Source organism: Vicugna pacos, chromosome 34 (assembly GCF_048564905.1).
Source record: "Vicugna pacos chromosome 34, VicPac4, whole genome shotgun sequence".
Lineage (NCBI taxonomy): Eukaryota > Metazoa > Chordata > Mammalia > Artiodactyla > Camelidae > Vicugna > Vicugna pacos.
This window is the reverse complement of record NC_133020.1, coordinates 16,412,530-16,430,909: the sequence shown is the minus strand read 5'-3', so window position 1 is coordinate 16,430,909 and position 18,380 is coordinate 16,412,530. Positions and strand designations below refer to the sequence as shown.

Genomic DNA, 18,380 nt, shown 5'->3' with positions numbered 1-18,380 from the left:
TGGCTGACAAAATTCAAAGAACTGTGAATAAAGAATAAGAGCTACAAAATAATGAAAAATTGTGCATAATTTTCCCAAAGATTTGACTCTGCTTTGGCCAATAGACATGCATTGATTCCTACTGCATTGGAATCTGTTGGTTCCTAACATTTACATAAACATTTCTTGGATTGGAAAGAAATATCAGTACATTGAGTTAAATAACATTTGACTTGGATTGCTGAATTTAACTATGATAATCTGCTGTGAGGTCTATTAAATTGATATAACAGTTTGGATTCATGTATATCATGAGACATATATGAAAAAGAAATTAACTGATTTATTCTCAAGATGCAGGGGTATTCATCTCTGTAGGCTAATATGTTATGAAAACATTGGTTATGAAAAATCTATTTTAAATATATTTTTCTCTTTAGAAAATTTAAGTTTATTGAAGTATGTTCATGAAGGTCCACATAGATTGAACAAGTGAATTATTTGGGATTATAATAGACTGAAAATACCCTTAACCAAGTAGATCTGCTAGAAAATGTAAAATGTTTTACTGATATGAGAACTTTAAGGAAAAGAAATTTAAGGCATATTTTGAGAGTCTGTACCTACTGTATTAATCAATGTTATCCTTAATGAATAATTATATCTAGTTAAGAATAACTGACAATTTACACTGTTACATGGTAGTCAGTGTGTCTACTAACTCTGTTACTAAGTTTTTAATTTAAATTAATTAAATTAAGTTATTATTTTTATTATTAAAGTAAGAAAGAGGTATACAGATTTTTGAATAGTAAACAGGTTCTCCTCTTTCCCAACAAAGATTGAAAGAAAACAGTTAAAGTCTTTTGGTTTAAAGAAACACAGGTCTCAAGCTGACCTGGCTCTTTCCTCACCCTCTCAGCCCACTCTTTACCCTGTTTGCTCATCATCCTGTTGGGAGTCTCACTTCCAGGATCCTTAATTGTTAACTTTAATCATTCCCTAACTTTTAAACAAATGGTCAGATTTCTTCTAAATACTGCATAAATCTTTATGTATATTTTTCATAGCTTATCTCCACCTCTGATCAATGATAAATGAAAAGATATTTGATATGAAGTGATGGAACATAGTGTCCATGGACTTCGGTTTCTGGGTGGAAGTTTTATGATGTTACACAGGAGCTGTCCTATGTTTTTGCCCCAGAGAGAAGCTGCTGCTGGGAGGAGTAAAATGGGCAAATGCTGCAGTGTAACATGACTGCTCCAAGGTTTAGCAAACAACTAACTACCCATGATTAGCAGCAAAGACATTGACGTTAGAAGCAAAAGTCTTTTCTAGGTCCATATGAAATACACAGAACCTCCAAACAGAACACAAACTATGCTCCTGGACACCTGTCCTGGTTTAATAGCATTCCTTCGTAAGTTGTAATTGAAAATTTATATCAGAATCCACTGTGCATTTTTCTTAGATCATGGTATATTAAAAAAAAAGAGGACAAGCTAAATACAATTCTCATTGCAGAAATGTACACTTGCTATACATGTGTATTGTTTTAATCTCCATAAAACCCATGTTAGAATCCTTGTAGGTGATTTTTTAAAAAGACATCTGAAGTCAGTGGCTCCTGTTTGATTGTTAATGTCAAGATGACACACCAAATTCTGTTAAGATAAAGCTGCTTAATTTCTCAGTAGGCTTCTCCTTACAGCCATGTATTCTTTGAAAATATAAAAAGATCCCAATTGTAAGTATGTTAGATTTTTATGCTATAGTCATTATTAGAGTGCCCAGGCTACACTACTCAAAACAGGATACATATATATTCCCTTGCTCTGTTTTATCAAACTGAATTTAACTCACAGTAAATTATTGGGTTCTGCCATAGTACATAGAGGCATGTCAGGGGGTACAGTGGGATAAAATTGACATATCATTGTGAAGCATCATTTTTAATTAAAACTTTGGGGAACAAAACATTTCAAAGTTAAAAGTATTAAAACTTATGAATAGCATATATTTGGAATTCCACATGAATTTTAAAACAAGAGACTTGTACAAAATTGTGCTAACGGCCATTTGCTTTGAACTACTCCTTTGAACTACTCTGCCTTTAGAAGCCCTTTGGCAGAAGGTTTTAGGGGCACTAGGTGGGAATCTTTTTTATGGACGTAAGTGTCTTATTCTCCATACTTCGAAAGAGGGGATGAATAAAAGGACTGGGCTTAAACAAAACACCCACCTTATTGGCAAAGCAGTTTTCAATCTTGAGTTCCTCAGTATCTGCAATAACTTCTCCATTAGGTAAAACAGTATAAATCAGCAACTGGGCGGTGGGAGCAATGGCTGATTCCACTCGAAAGGAGAAGGAAAATACCCTTTTCACTGGAGAGTAAAGTTCAAGATACTGGATTAGGAAGAGGGAAGAGTTTTCAATTTTATGAAGAAGAGGTTCTCAAATTATTTAACTTATTTACCTTTGGAGCAGACCAAAGTGAGAAAAGACTTGCATTTATACCATTGTGTATATAGTAGTGTTCAATATATATATGCTGAATTAATGACATTTGTCCTTAAAGATGTAGGTTAAATTGTTCAGTTCCTCTGCTTAAGCAGGAAAGAACATTTATTGTGTGTCTCTGTTTTTAAATTAAAAAAAACAGACATTAAGAAGTCAAGAAAGAAGAAACTTCTTGATGTCTTTAATGATCTCTATCTATGATCCAAATCAGTGCAATTCTTGTCATATGGGAGAGGACAATTCAAAGAATGCAACACAATCTCTGCCTTCAGGCCATTTACAGTAGAGCAGAGATGCCAACACTATTTGTACACACACGAAAGAGTATGGCTCTGATTTTTGTGAAAGAATTCCATGCATTTATCTTAGTGGTTGCTTTCTGTGTGAATTACGTACTGCTTCTGACCCACAGAACTGTAGGATAACAAATCTGAGTGGTTTTTAGCCAGAAAGCTTCCTACAAGCAATAGGAAACTAATACGAAAATGTACAGAGTAAAATTTTTCTTTGGTGATTTTCTACATTTTTCGATTATTTTTGCATTAAAAATTTAATAATAAAATGAATATATTTTACTTTATGAATAAAATTTAAAATATAGAAATGCTGTAAAAAGGATAGTAAAGTACTAAATGGACTAAAATGAGCCTAGTATCCTTTTTTTTTTTTTTAATCAGCTTCTTCATCTTTGGTTGACAGAAGAAGGTTGGTTTCCTCCAACGGAAGAAATAGTTTCATCTTGCTAAAATGTTCAGGATTTGACAATTTGAGAGAAAAAACAGGAAATCCGGAAAGTACTTACTCTCTCCTTGCTCAATGGACAACACATGGGTTCCTGATTGCGCGATGCTTCCTCTTGCTTTGATCTGAAGACAGAGGGAAGGACATTCATTATCATTTTAAAAGGTACATACTAAACTTACTTAAATATATTTATAACACATAAATAGGCAACAATCTATTTCAATCCAGAAATCATTTTTGTTCACTAAATTCCTCTTCTAATATTTTCTTATATGTATAGATACATACTTTACATAAAAACATAATTTTACAGTATTTTAGTATTTTACTTAATATTTACTACTTATCTTTAATATTAATATTTAAAATTTATATATTCTTTCAACAACTATTTTAAGCATGTATTATATGCAAAGCAATATATAGTAAAAGCAGATATAAAATATATGTAGGTATTCTCTAATGCTGGTTCCTATTTAAAAAGAACAAAACTAAACTAAAAGTATTTACACTCTCTATGTGCCAGGTACTGAAGTAAGGAATTTAGTTTTAAGATTTTTAATTTTGACGATAACCTTATGAAGGAGGTATAAATACTACCTTCAGTATTCAGGTGAGATATTGACAGTTCTCTTTACAGATGAGATCAAGTAAATTACCCAAATTCACATAACTAAGACGCAATAAAGCCAAGATTCTAGGTTACTGTCAATGTTTTCACTTTTTTATAGAATTAAAAAATACTATTTATAGTTAATGTCCCTATATACAATTTCTTACACATAAATTTTTCTTCTTAAAATGACTTACCCGGCTAACAACCAGCTTTGAATATTTTAAAATAGGTATACCGACCTCAAACATGTCACACCAATTTATAATATGCTTGTCAAGGTACTTTTCCCTGCAGTTGTACCAGCTCTTGAACTGTGTAAATTATTTAGAACCTTTATATACTCCTGCTGTATTGTTTTAATTTTCACGTCTCCAATTAATGTCAAATTGAATATTTTCCCCAAAAGTTATTTATATTTTTTATTTCCTGTTGAATAAGTCCTTGGTTTTTACCTTTTGCTTATTTATCTACTGAACTCTAAGAAAAACATTCTCTTTGACTAACAAGAAATTTGTCCTAAGCTCTTTCCTCTTTCATTCAATAATTTTCCACTAGAAATCAGAAAAACGTACACACACACACACACACACTTAAATGTTTCAGTGAAGACCAGAACATAAATGAAATATTAAAACATTCATAATTTTTTTAGGAAGCAACTTCCCTTCAATCATAAAAACAAACAAAAAATATTGCTATAAAGGGCATTACTTAGATAAGAACTCAATCTTTCTGAGGTCTACACAATGAGGAAGAGCCACAGTGGCCTTCATTCTTACCAAATAATAGAAGGTTAACTCTTTTTCATCCTTCAGAATCTGTTCATTCAAGATGTAGTGTGTTCGAACCTCCTGGGTTTGCCCACAAGCCAGAGTACCAGCCACAGGTTCAAGGTGAACATAACTCTTGCTCGGGGAGAAAACATGCCTTGCAGTGTGCTGTGCTGGTAAATGTGATTCTTCAAGCCACCAGTTATCGTAACAGAAATTATTCTGTTTGTAAGTGACCTAAAGGATAGAATAAGGTCTTGAGTAGGTTATTAACATATATTATGTACATATTGGTCACTCTGTCATTTACTGAAGATTTTATATTAACAAGGCTCACTTGGTTTCATTATAAGCTGCTGTCCCAAATAAAGCATCATCTATAAGCAACTTTCCCTTAAGTTTATTTAAGGTTACACTATACTGACTGAATAGATATTCTCACTCACAATGAAGGTCAATTACTTTTTCTTAATACTCTTACGTATGTAAATTGCAGAAGGACACTTGAATACTTAAGGCAAAACATAAATAGTGGTATACTAAGGAAAAATCTGATTTGTAATAAAACTGTAAAAATATCGAACTTTCAAGGGATTATCAAGATGTTCTAATGAATGTCTCCTGAAACTAGATCATGCTGTGAACAGAGTCTGAAGTTTTCTGGCGGAGAATTTTTTGTTTCTTATTATTTAGGTCTCCGCACTGCTTAATTCCTATTTTGGCCTTTATCACTTTTTTTTTTAATCCCCAGAGTGCACATGTTTTCCCATATATCCTTACATTATGCAGCCCCAGTGATCTCTGTCTTTTTAGTCCCAGATGCCCCTTTCCACTCACCGTAACTGTAATGAAAGAAGACGTGAAGTTAGTGGTGTCAATGGAAATGTCCACCAACCCGTGCTCATTAGTAGTAAAGCTGGCTTGGTACGACATGATAGACACACTGACGACTACTGTTTTATTGGGGATTGGCTGGTCCTTCTCATCAACTAGAAGAACCTAGAAAGACAAAAGAGATGGCTGGTTTCAAGCATCATATGGCAATAACATTTTTTCCACTCTTGCGTGCTTGGCCACTGTCACTCAATGAAGAGCTTCGACTGTGAAAATTAGATTTGTTTTCTGGGCTCTGAAATATTTTTCTTTTTGACATTTCTATTTGGATAACTTCATTAGCGTTCCATTGAGAATTGCCCATCGTGGACTCATGATGTTGCCTTCCCGAATTCTCTCCATCTCTGGTGTTCTTTTTCTCAGTATACAGTGCTTCCATCCATTCAGTAGTTTATGCAGGATTATGCAGAGCTTTATTTTTCGGTCATTTTCTCCCTTTCACCGCCTATATCTAACCCATTGGCAAGTGCTGTCTTTTCCCCACTAAACATCTTTTATTCCTATTGACCTCTCTCCAAATCTACTGCTACTATTCCACTTAAAACCACAATATTTTTTCCCATCTGGTTTCCAGTATCTTTCTATTTAAGCTTATGCAGTCCACCTTCTCGCTGCTCCGTCCTCGCTTCAGGCCATTCTCTATACAGCCTAAGCTAAACTGATCATGTCACTCTCAATAAAACCTTCAGTAACTTCTCAATCCAAAATTCGAACATATCTTAAAAGGCCCTTAGTTCTTTGATCTTGAAAAGCCTTGACCATTCTCTCATCTTTCTTAGATTTCTGGACAAAGTCATATTCATCCCTCAGGCCTTCAGTTTTCTCATGCTTTTCTCTCAACCCGAAATGATCTCGCCCAATTATTAATTTCTTGCCAATTTGATACAAAATACTGGAAAACGTTAAGAAAACATCAAATTCATAATACGGCAATCAAATGAGGAAATTGCCTATAAATTGTCAATTCAAAGATTAGTTACTACAAAAGGAAATATAAAATGCCTAGAAGTCTTAGATCTCTTTAATAGTCCTAATTGGATGTCAGTCTTAAAATTTACCAATATTATTATCAATATTGAGCCCTGAAACTGAAAAAAAAAAACCCTTTTAAAAACTAACAGTAATAAAAAAAACCAGTCATCTAGATGAAAGTATCTTTTTATTCTTTCTATAGAAGATTACATTAAAAAGCCATTGTTTATAAGAGGCAGTCAAATAGTATGCAGCCTTACTATATAGGAAAAATGCATTATAGAGGTGTGTTAGGAAGTTAATAAAAGTATGCTTTATTTTTTTGGATTTTGTGATGGTATTTGCCTTTTAAATTTGTAATTTGTTATAATTTCTTAGTTTAAATAAATATTTATTTTTTACAATAAATTTTGATTTTGTGACAGAAAAGCTTGTTTTCTTAAAAGCCACATCCTCCAAATCGTGATTTTATTGAAAAGTTCCTTTACCTGCCCAAAGAAAGGGAGCCCACGCCTGAAATGCGAATCCACTTTTGTAAATTCCAGTTTGCTTAAGATATCTGTGATTTCGCTTGATCCAAGTCCAGTTAATTCCAACCCTGAAAAACAATGAATTTGAACTGTTCTGTATATTCAACTCACCTCCTGCCTCCATCCCAGCTTTACTCCATTATAACATTCTAACTGTCCATTCCAGAATTTCTTTCTACTATTCTTTCCAGAATTTCCTTATGCTTAGAAAATGCAAACAATTTGACATTAGCTTTGCTTCATATAAAAAAATGATTGGTCTCTGTAATTTCTCAGTACCTCTGGTTTCACAAATATCCTGCTCATTCCGCCCGCGTTCTTGGTAAGTTTTTCTTCTCTCCTCTGTGATCTTGCTCTATCTTTGTTTCCATCTCTTTTGCATCCATGGCCTCCCTGCCTACAGCTTTTTACCTACAACATGATTCTCCACATTGGCCCCCAAATGTTCTTAAATTCCTATCACAAACTACTTCCTTGGCAAAACCCTTCTTATCACTGCATGGCCTATCCAAAGTAAGCTAACCTACAGTGTCTTTCCGTTCAGTGAAGTGTGATCTGTATTTTGTCTTCATCCTCCAAAACACCACTCTGTCAAAGCCTAAAAGACCCCTTATTTCCCCCCATATATAGTATTCTCATCTCAGACCTCATCAGAACCAACCCTCAGAAGAACTTCAAAAAAAGTTCCCTCCAGTGGCATCTATGAAATTGTGCTTTTTAATTTTAATTTTCTAGCCCTATGACTTCCAATTTTATTATGCTCATTTATTTTATACTCTCTCCTAACCACATCCTTGGGCCCCTCCTTGTCTGCCTCCAACCTCAGTTTAGCAATGCTAAATGAGCTTGCTTCCAGAACACTTGCATTTACTCTTAGGAGGATCTGGACACCCTGGGGATACTTTCAGAGTTACATTTCTGGTCCTGATTTTGCTCTGGTTTTCTTTTTAAATTGTCCACTGAATGAATCAACTTCTATTTTGATATTCCAGATTATGATTCATTATCTTTGACACACTCTCATAACTAACCATAGTTCTTTCTCATCTTTCCCTTATCTTGGTTAATGGCATTTCTGTTTCTCAGGCCCCCAAATTGTAATGTTTGGGGTCATCTTTGAATAATATTCTGATATATCGTATTCTTCATCTAGCCTGTCCTTTTTCATGTCTGCTGGAATTAAATGTTAGAAACATCAACTTATTTTGATCATTCTCCCTAAATATATCTGAAGATATCTAATGCTTTTCATAACAAAGTCTAACCTCTTTAGTACATGATTTACTTTTCTAAACACCTTAGCACCAGCCTACATTTTCAGATTTTTCTGGGACTGAACACCTTTGTTTTAGGCGTGTTATGTTTTCCTAGTCCATCACTATCTTGCAAAATACTATTCATTCTATACAAATCTGCTCAAATGATACTTTTTAAAACTAACTTCGGGTCTATGCTAGAATTAACTCTCTCTCTTCATATGCATTTGGCCTTTATTTTTTACATTTCCTGTGGAAAGTTTGTTATGGTTATACATAATACACATACACACACACACATACACACACACACACATATAATTTCTGTTTAGATTTGCCATTCCTTGAGGGCAGAGATCTTGTCATTGTCATAGTCGCCTGGCAACTATAAAGCATTCTACATGGAATGAAAGTTTGACAAATGTTTAATAAATTAATAAATATTTTAAAATAATACAAACCTGTTCCCTCCTCCCTGACCTTGGCTTCCACTTGTATTTTCATGTCATACCCTCTTTGTCTCAGCTGAAACATTTTAGTCTTTACGAGTTGGGTGAAACAGCCATCATTGTCTGCCTGAAGAGAAAGGAAGAGAAAGGAAGAGAATTCCTGGGTCCTCTGATTTGTGATCAAAAAGGTCAGTTATCAACCCATGAACATTTAGTGTTGGCCACAGAAGGAAATTTTACAGATGTTCTGACCATCTTTTGGGTGCTTATCTTTTCCCAAGACCCCAGATGAAAAACAAAATTCTTCATGGATCAACTGAGTTACTCACTGCCAACTCTCCCCATCTTCTGAAAGCCTATCTCATATCTGCTGCATTAAACTTCTAGTTTCCAAATGTGCCAAGATAGCTTGTAATTCTATCTCTTTGCATACGTTGTTCCTCAAATGATAACTTTCTTTTACCATTCTCATCTTGGCCAATGGTTACTGCTCCTCTAAACTCAACTCAGACATAACATGTTCTAAGAGCCTCTGTAATGACCTCAGCCTAAATATCTACTAGGGATTTTATTTTCTTAACTATTTTCTTGGTATTGAAGACATCAATAAAAACATACATATTCATCGAATAGATGAATCATTATAGCAATCAGATTTCCAAGCTAAATATTGGCGTCCATAATTTAATAAAGATTTGTTTTCATTTTTGTACTTAGTTACAGGAAAATATTTAGTGCATCGTAAAATTTAATCACTCTTAATTTCCTTATACATAGATGTCATGACATTTGAAAATAAAAAGGAATCCTGGTCTCCCGGATGTACTAAAGATGTTGGCAGCTAGACCTCTCTCACGTTTATCTTGTTATCAATGATTCTCTTGACATTGGTCATCGTATTCACCACCCTAGCCTTTTATTTATTTGCTCTCTGCAGCTTTGATACTTTTCTTTGTGATCCAGTGCCCGCTCACACTGCCACACCCTGGACTTCTATGTACTCTTCCTCTGAATTCAGTAATTGATCCATTTCACTTTAAACACAACACATTCTACCACTGTCTCCCTTAGTTACTAGGCTTCTCTGATGTAATTGGAGTCTCCAGTCCATTGCCCCTCTCAGTCCCCCTCTCCTCAACCTCGTGATGGTTTCATAGTCTCCCATATGCAGGTTAGATTCCAGAGTGTGTCATTTGATTCCCCTACCAGCCAAATTCTTAACATCTGACACCTTCTTCTGTTTTTCCATTTGATAAAAGCCAACTTTGGAGACTTCCGCATCCTTTAATGCCCGTATATCTGGCACGCCGATTGTCGTCAGAAGGAAATTACAAACCTGGCCGAATAACTGCAACTGTAAATCCATGAGCCTGATTGCCAGGCAATCTTACAATATTTCCCTTACTCCACGCTTTTCCTAGGTGACTATTTCAAACACTACTCTCATACTGTATTGTATTATATTCGCTGCTATGTTATCAACCACAAGTAAACAAGATCTGGTGTTAATGTCCTGGGGAGAGTGGTTTCCATATACCTGTTGACTAAATTCTTCACAGATGCTTTGTGAATATTTTCCATAGCAGGTGGAACTGTATCGTAAATATTTTCTGCATACATTAATTGTCACCAGACCAGGAACAGGCTTTCCATATGTGTATCTATAACAATAAAGCAGTCATACAAAAAGATACTTCATGTAAATAACTCAGATTTTCTTCACATGATTTCATCCATTCATATACGCTTCTTATTTGTAGCAATTCTGTTTCCTTCCATAGCATTTGCACTTTAGAGGCACTTACTCTGCAACTGTGTCTTAATTATCTATAACTCTAAGAGAAAATACTTACTGAATCTTTTGCAACACTTCCACGGGGGGAAATTACCCATGTCGTTTTTCTCCTATCTTTTGGGAAATTACGCGTGTCTTTCCTCACTCTCAGTTGAAGTTTTTCTATACAACAGCCTTATTTCCTTCTTTCTCTGCTGTCAGATTATCTAGGTTATGATTCCAGCTTTGCCAACGCCTTCTAAGTTGTTTTAAGAAAAAAATTAGGGATCATAGAGAGTGTATTTCTAAATCCTCCCTAATTTGTATATGTTTTAAGAGGACACTTGAGAAATTAAGTAGGAAATCACTACCTACCGAACAAAAATGTTATATATGAACAGCATCATAATGACTCCATCTGTTTCTGCCAAATCTGATGGAAAGATACAATGTGGTGTTGTCTGAATGTTTATGTCCCCTCAAAATTCATATGTTGAAATCCTAAATCCCAGATGATAGTAGGAAGGGGTGAGGCCTTTGGGAGATGCTTAGATCATGAGGGTAAGTTCTCATTAATGGGTTAGTGCCTCTGTAAAACTCCTCTTTATAAAAGGGGCCACAGAGAGATCCCTCATCCCTTCCACCAAGTGAGGACCAAGGAGAAGGTACCAGCTATGAACCAAAAAGAGGACCTTCACCAGAACATGACCATGCTGGGCAACTTGATATTGGATTTCTCAGCCTCTAGAACTGTGAGCAGTTAATTTCTGTTGTTGGTAAGCTACCTGGTCCGTGGTATGTTGTTGTAGCAGCCTGAACGGACTAAGACATGCTGCAAAGCCAAACTTAGTCTACTGTTTGTTAAAGTGTGCTTTATGGACCACGGACATTGAAATTACCTGAGATATTCACTGAGATTCAAAGGAGAATCAATAGAAACCTATTGCCCAGACTGTGATGTAGGTGAGGTCTGGCCATAGCAGCCCCAAGCTTCCTCTTTCTGTAGTTCCCCCGCCCAACCCCGGATCATTTCTATAAGTGCTGATAAAGTAATAAATTACTTAGTAAGTTTCAGCCGCTTTGTTGAATCTTATCTTTAAATCTGAATCAAAAGGTTTTTCTTCTGATGGAAAAATTTCAAACATCAGAACTGGTGTGAAAGATAAAAACATGTTTTTCAGAAGCCAGAAGTGAAGTCTCTCTGCCTGGTGCAGTGGAGGGGGTTCCCCTGCACTGAAACGGCAGTCAGGGAAGACGTAAATGACATGCATTTTTAATTCTACATTATGTATCCAACATTTAAGATAAAAGGTCTGCGTAGCTTCTTTCCAGCCTTCCATAGTTGAAGAAATTGGGAATAATAAAAAAAGAAATGGAAATATTGGAGAGGCAATAAAAAAATAGTAGTGAAGAGTTCAAGGTTTGGAGCCAGACTGTTGGATTTAAATTCCAGTCTGCCACTTACTAGCTGTAGGAACTTGAATAGGTTATTTTATCCTTTCCATGTTGTAGTTTCCTCATTTGTAAATTGAGGTTAATTACCCCCATCTCACAGGGTTAGTGTAAAGATAAAAGTGTTAACAAGTTCAAGGCACTTAAAACATTGCCTGACACACCTGAAGTGCTCAGTTAATGCTTTTATTATTGGTAGTAGAATAGGTAATAGAGTAGGGAAATAAAAATGAGATGGAAAAAAAATGTAACTCACAGGCCGCAGACAGACACCGCAAATTCATCATCTAGAAAACCAATAGTCTTGGGCATTTTCACTTGGACCTCAAATTTGGGCAGAACTGTTGTCAATAAAAAAAATAAAGAGGTGAGAACAGGCAGGTCTTGCAAGTATTAGTAATGATTCTGTTACAGAACCTTGTAAAGGGTCTGATTTGATGAAATGATTCCAATTATAATAAGCAACAGCAGGGCTACTATTGGCAAAGGAGATGCTGTTCTTAATCGTGGGCAGCTGGCACCATGCTGACTTGGTGAAGCTGGTGTTTCCCAGTTTCCTCCGAATTTGCCGCAGGTTTCAAAGGCAGAAGGGAAACAGCACCATTAGACCCTGAGGATTGCCGCGGTTAGATGCTGTTGCAGGTGCACGGGGACCAGTAGGTTCCAGTTTGCCCTTATTCTTTGCCTCTCTGTGTCCAGCTCATCTTCCCAACTTCTAGCCCTGCTGACTAACAGGGGCCTCGTGCCCACCGCTAGACACTTGGTTATAGAAATACCGAAGTGGAAGATTGAAGGAGGTAACAGCCTTCTGTCGATTCTTCCGTCAGGCTCCCTTTGTGGTTCCCTCTGGCAGCTGGAGGTGTCCTTGCAAGTTCTCATCTATCCATCCCCACCAGAGCTTCTAGAGGACGGGTAAGTAATTTCCTCTGATCCACCAAGTCCTCCTGCTGGACTCTTACTTTCCCAGCCTCTCCCACAGTTGTAATAATGTTAGTCATTCCTACAGTAAGTCCCTGTTCTCCAATTCTCACAACAGTTCCGGTGCATTTTGGGAATTATGGTTTTGTGATGGGTCTCCTCATCCACGGCACGCTAGATTTCATTTACACCAGAAAATCCACATAACTGATAACCAACAAGATGGTTTCAATGTCTGATTACCATCATTAGAGTAGTGTCCATGTAGGTTTCAGACAGCCATGGCATAATCCAAGGAGATACCTTCTAACATATAGATGAAGAGATGTATGTAGATAACACAATGTGTTGGTTAGCAGTTTATGTTGGAATGGGGTCACTTGGAACTATTAAAATCTCTCTTGCTTCTTATTGACTCTATGATTTTGGAAAATGACTGACTTTTCGGGTATTAATATGCTCATTAGTAAAATGGAGGCAACATAGTGATCTGTCTCAGAGGGCTGTTGCAGGGATCGAATGAGATGGTGCATGAAAAGTGCTTAGCAAATATTTAAGTAAATAAAAAGGCTTGCTAATTTTCAGCTATTATTAGCAAGATGTTTGCTTGTCCCCAGCATGTAAAAATTATCCAGTCTTACACACTCTAATGTTACAAATGTCTTGGTCACATGCAGAATTCTTACCGTATTCATTCACTTCAAAGGCACGCTCTACTTTTGTCCCAGACTCCTTCTGCAGTACGACCTTGTAGCGGCCCAGTATGGGCTCCTCTGAGAGTGGGAAAGATTGCTGGTTGAGCCCCCCTTGCAGTTTGATGCTGTGCCATTGGAAAATTCTGTTCCTCTTGGGATTCTATAAGTAAAAACATTATAAATTCATAGAAGCAATTGAAATCTATACTTTTGAGGAGCGAGACACCTTTTCAGGGGGAGTGGCATTGGGAGTTGGATATTTAGATGATTGGCAAATTGGCACCAGAGGTATTAACAAAGGTTTATAGGAATTCTAGATTGAGAGAAGGGCATATTTCCTAGCTATGAGACATTAAAGATTATAGTACCTCTTTTCGAGATTATGCATACCCACTTGGTCAGAAATATTGAAAGAGTCACTAAATTGCATCATCTCAGGGAATTTTGTTCCTTCATTTACGTCTTATCCTCTCTCCACAGGATATAAGAGAGACAAAGAAAACAGTGTTTGTTTGGTTTGACGGGCTAGTGGGGAAGGAGGAGGTGGAGAGAAGCAATTTAACATAACGTAATGAGTCCTAATTCCAGTTGAGATACATAATATATTACTTACCTCGATATAAACCACTGGGAACTGAAAAGAAAGAAATAGTGTAAGTGTGAGACAGAGTTTAGAAAAATAAATCCATGACATCAGCATTAATACAGTATCCGGGTGGAGGAAAGGAGTCTCTACATTTCTTGTCTAAGTGAGGAAGTGTGCTCCAGTTTGATTCACAGCACTTTATACGTTTAGTTTGGGACATACAGCTCTGAAGAAATCATGACTTCCCTTTTATTTACTTATTACTTAGTAATTTTTGACTTGCTTTTTAAAAATTTTATTTTTGTGGAGGAAGTAATTAGGTTTATTTCTTTCTTTATTTTAATGGAACTACTAGGGATTGAACCCAGGACCTCACGCATGCTAAGCACACACTCTACCACTCAGCTATACCCTTCCCCAAATTGCAAACATTTTTCTTTTTGGAGGGCTAATTAGGTTTATTTAGTTATTTTTAATGGAGATACTGGAGATGGAACCCAAGACCTCATGCATGCTAAGCATGCATCCTACCACTGAACTATGCCCTTTCCCATGACTTACCTTTTATGAAATAACATAAATGGAGGAAACCTACACTTAGGTAAAATGGTTCAATAATAAGTTTATTTTGCAGATGATGTGTATTTCTGAGGGAGTCTCCATTTCTCTAAGACAGAAATCGAATGCACTGATTCTCTTTTGTTCAATCAAAATAATTAGGTCTTTAAAGTGAGAATGTCAAATGAATATTTAATTTAAGAATGCAGTTGGTGACCTGACCTCCCTTGTTCTCCGGCAGTCGTATGCTTCTGAGATCGTTCTGTGGTAGATTTAAGTATCTCGTATTGGTCTCAGGTTCTTCTAAAGAACAAGTTTTACATTTTTGTCTGTTTCCACCAGCCTTACTGTTATGAGACTCACCGTTTCATCCAAAGGGTGAAAACTGACATCCATAGAGACAATGCGGAATTTCACTGAAACATAGAGATTTTTCCCATGAAGCCCTCCAACAGGGATTCAGGGTGGCGAGACAGATACAATATGACATTATTTCCAAAAAATAATAGAGAACCACACCTCCAACCCTTCAGGTTGCCTCTGCTCAGTTCGTTCCTTATACCTGTTTGTCCTGGTTTGTAGATGGGTTTGTCTGTCTGGACAAAGTTGAGGCTTTCCGCTTTGGTCACGTGCATCAGCTTCCTCTTTACATACTGCTGGGTTGGCCCCTTCACCTGCACGATGATGAATGCTGAGGAGGAGGATGACGGCTCTGGAATCTGTAAAACAGAAATGGGCTGAAGAATCTGCCCAGATTCTTCTGATTTTCTCATTTCTCCAGTTAGTCCCATGGGAATTAGGAAGGGCTGGGGCCCAAGGGGATGTTCGCGCTTTATCAATTTTTATGGCTGTATAACATGACAATAACAACTTGTTGATTTAATTAAAGGGAAAATGTCACTGCAATGAAACGAACTAATCCTTCAACCAGTCCTGACAGTGAAGGCAATTGTTTTGACAGCAATATTGTGGTACTAAAATAATGATTGTCTTCCAATGGTCAAAACGAGCATTCTATGTTATCACTGGTAGTAAGCCAATATGATTAAACAAACATTTAGTACTTTAGTAAAAGGTGACAAGGACAGCACATTAACCATCAGTCATCTGCGAGATCTTAGGTAAGTCACTGAACTTGATCAGTCTCAGTGTGTGTACCTGTGACAGTGTGCAGATTATTCACCTTAGAAGTTCACTTTAAGAACAAATGAAATCCTTCCTGTAACTATTATCTTTCGTATGTTGCACTAATTCTGTTCTGTTTGTAAATATTATGTAAGCATATTCAATAGGACTTTGATGTTTAGATCTGATTTGAATTCCCTCTGTACTCCTCATTTTTCCTTCATTCTGCGTCTTTGTTACTGGGGGTCAGAGTGCAAGGCATCGCTGATAAGCTCTTTCTCTAATGATCTCCCTTTTCCCGGGGAGTGGTACTGACAGTGAAGGAGCGGCAGTAGAAGGAGTTCTTCGCCTCCGGGTCCGTGAGGAGATCTATGCTCTGTGTTGCATACTCCAGAGTTACCGTCAGGGCCACCGTCTCGTTCAGGTGATTAAGCATGACACAGGCCTTCTCGGGAACCCCAGCATACAGCTGTGATGGGACCACCACCAGGTACTGCCTGTGGAGAAGAGGGCTCGGGGTCAACCATGGGGGAGCTAAAAAGACATCACTGCCTTCGTTGTTTTCTAGATAATCTTTGCTATTGTCACCAGTCGCAGGACAGAGCCAGATTTCAGCAGGAGTGTCCAGGAATATATTCTTCAAAGGCCAATCCAGAGGGCCTTAGAAACTCAGAAACCCTCCACCTAGTTAAACATCAGTATGCTTCTCCTGTGTTGTGGAAATATTCACCCTCGTAATATGAGTAAACCTATTCAAAAGCTATGGATAAGCACTCTGAGTTATTATATATTTTGGGCAGAAATAATCTCAAAGTGAGCAATTTGAAATGAATGAAGAAAATGTGGTAACAGACACACACACAACGATTATGCAGCCTTAAAAAAAAAAAAGGAAGTCCTGCCATTTGTAACCACATGGATGGACCTTGAGGGCATTGTGCTAAGTGAAGTGAATCAGACAGAGACAGACAAATATCTCATGATACTAACTCAGATGTGAAATCTTTACAAAAATGTCAAACTCAGAAACATAGAGCAGAAAAGTGGTCGCCAGAGCCTGGGGAGTGGAGGAAAAAAAGAGACAGGTTGCAAAAGGGCACAAACTTTCATTTATAAGGTGAATAAGGTCTGAGGCTTATGTATAGCATGGCGACTATAGTAAATAACACTGCATTATATAATTGGAATTTGCTGAGAGCAGAACTTAAATGTTCTCACCACCCCCCAAAATATTTGAGGAATAGATGTGTTAGATTAATTATTAGATTATTCTACATGATAGATTACACATAGATGGGGAGAATCCTTTCACAATACATATGTGTTGTACACTTTAAATATCCTACAATTTTATTTGTCAGTAAGATGTCAATAAACCCCCTCAAAAAAAATTTTTTTTGGTAACAAAAAACATGATTAGTCAATTAGTCATCATTGAAACTGCTAAGAAAACCAATCCGTATGTGGTCTAGGGTGTCATGTGGATGGTATCACGAACCTCTTTGTTCCCAGGAAGCACTAAAGGAGTAACAGTTAATGCAGGGAGAGGCGCTGAATTGCTTTTCACTGTTGTTTCAAATGCAGCCTTAGCGTTTTTCTTTCTTCCATCTCTGGAGATGGAGGTCACACTAGGCTAGTCATCATGCCACCGGGTACACTGAGAAGAAGGTACCATTCAGCAGTCACCAAACGTGCTGCACTTTGCAGTGCTCCGGCTACCCATGCCTGTCTCTCTTTCGGAAGTGTCCTGGTCCATCTGGAAAACCTCTATTTGCTTTAGAAGACTCGTTTCAAAACCAGCTTTCTTAGGTAGACTTTGGTGATGCCCGTCCCTTGTACCAATTCCCAGGAGGAGTGAGGTTTTCGTTCTGAGTGTTTTCACAGTGGTTCTCGTTCTGCCCTTTATTTTGTTCTCTGTGCGCCCTGTCTCTCTCTTTGTTACACTGCGAGGTCCTGGGGGCGGGGTCCACATTCTGTTAACCTGTGTATTCTCAAGACCTAATGCCAACCCCTAAAGGTTTGCTGAAGGGTTGAGTGACCGGACACACAACTCCTGGCTTGTCTGTAGGTCACGCCTCCATCTTGGCAATCCCTGGGCTTAGGAACAGACAGACACTGAGTCACTTTACAGTGGTCAGCCCACTGCAGGCTTTTTCATGAGCCAATAAAGAATTTATCCTTTTCTTTTTCGTTAGGAGTTCTATATTCTTATTTGATGAAAGTTGTAGAATCCTATAATCTTATTTGGTGAAGATGTCACAAGTGGCACTGCCCTATGTTGGAGTATGCCTCTTGCCACACAAGCAACAACAACTTATCGACCCTTCCAAGCCCTGTCAGCAACAGATAATTTCATAGGGATTCAGGAAAGAAAGAAAAACACAGACATCAAGAAGCAGATAACACAATGGGGAACAGGAGGACCATAGAATTTTCTGGAAATGGTGCTTACGGTTCTGAGGTAGCTGAAGCATCTCTTGTGGGAAGGAGCAAGAAAAGGAGAATGAAGACTGGATTAAGCAGCTGACGTCCCCTCAT

The 18,380-nt window shown here is 37.3% G+C and overlaps 1 protein-coding gene across 1 annotated transcript in view; it reads right to left on the bottom strand.

The window, feature by feature from the left end:
• Positions 1-18,380, bottom strand: part of LOC102529833 (pregnancy zone protein-like) — a 37,672-nt gene extending 19,292 nt beyond the window's left edge. Inside the window, exons 1-14 of the mRNA XM_015251288.3 lie at positions 18,295-18,380; positions 16,159-16,339; positions 15,280-15,436; positions 15,081-15,133; positions 14,187-14,207; positions 13,565-13,733; positions 12,217-12,301; positions 10,272-10,395; positions 8,747-8,861; positions 6,988-7,097; positions 5,471-5,632; positions 4,643-4,870; positions 3,306-3,369; positions 2,225-2,367 (exon numbers count right to left, since the gene is read on the bottom strand). Coding sequence (XP_015106774.2) covers positions 2,225-2,367; positions 3,306-3,369; positions 4,643-4,870; positions 5,471-5,632; positions 6,988-7,097; positions 8,747-8,861; positions 10,272-10,395; positions 12,217-12,301; positions 13,565-13,733; positions 14,187-14,207; positions 15,081-15,133; positions 15,280-15,436; positions 16,159-16,339; positions 18,295-18,380 — 1,698 coding nt within the window. The remainder of the gene's footprint in view (positions 1-2,224; positions 2,368-3,305; positions 3,370-4,642; positions 4,871-5,470; positions 5,633-6,987; positions 7,098-8,746; positions 8,862-10,271; positions 10,396-12,216; positions 12,302-13,564; positions 13,734-14,186; positions 14,208-15,080; positions 15,134-15,279; positions 15,437-16,158; positions 16,340-18,294) is intronic.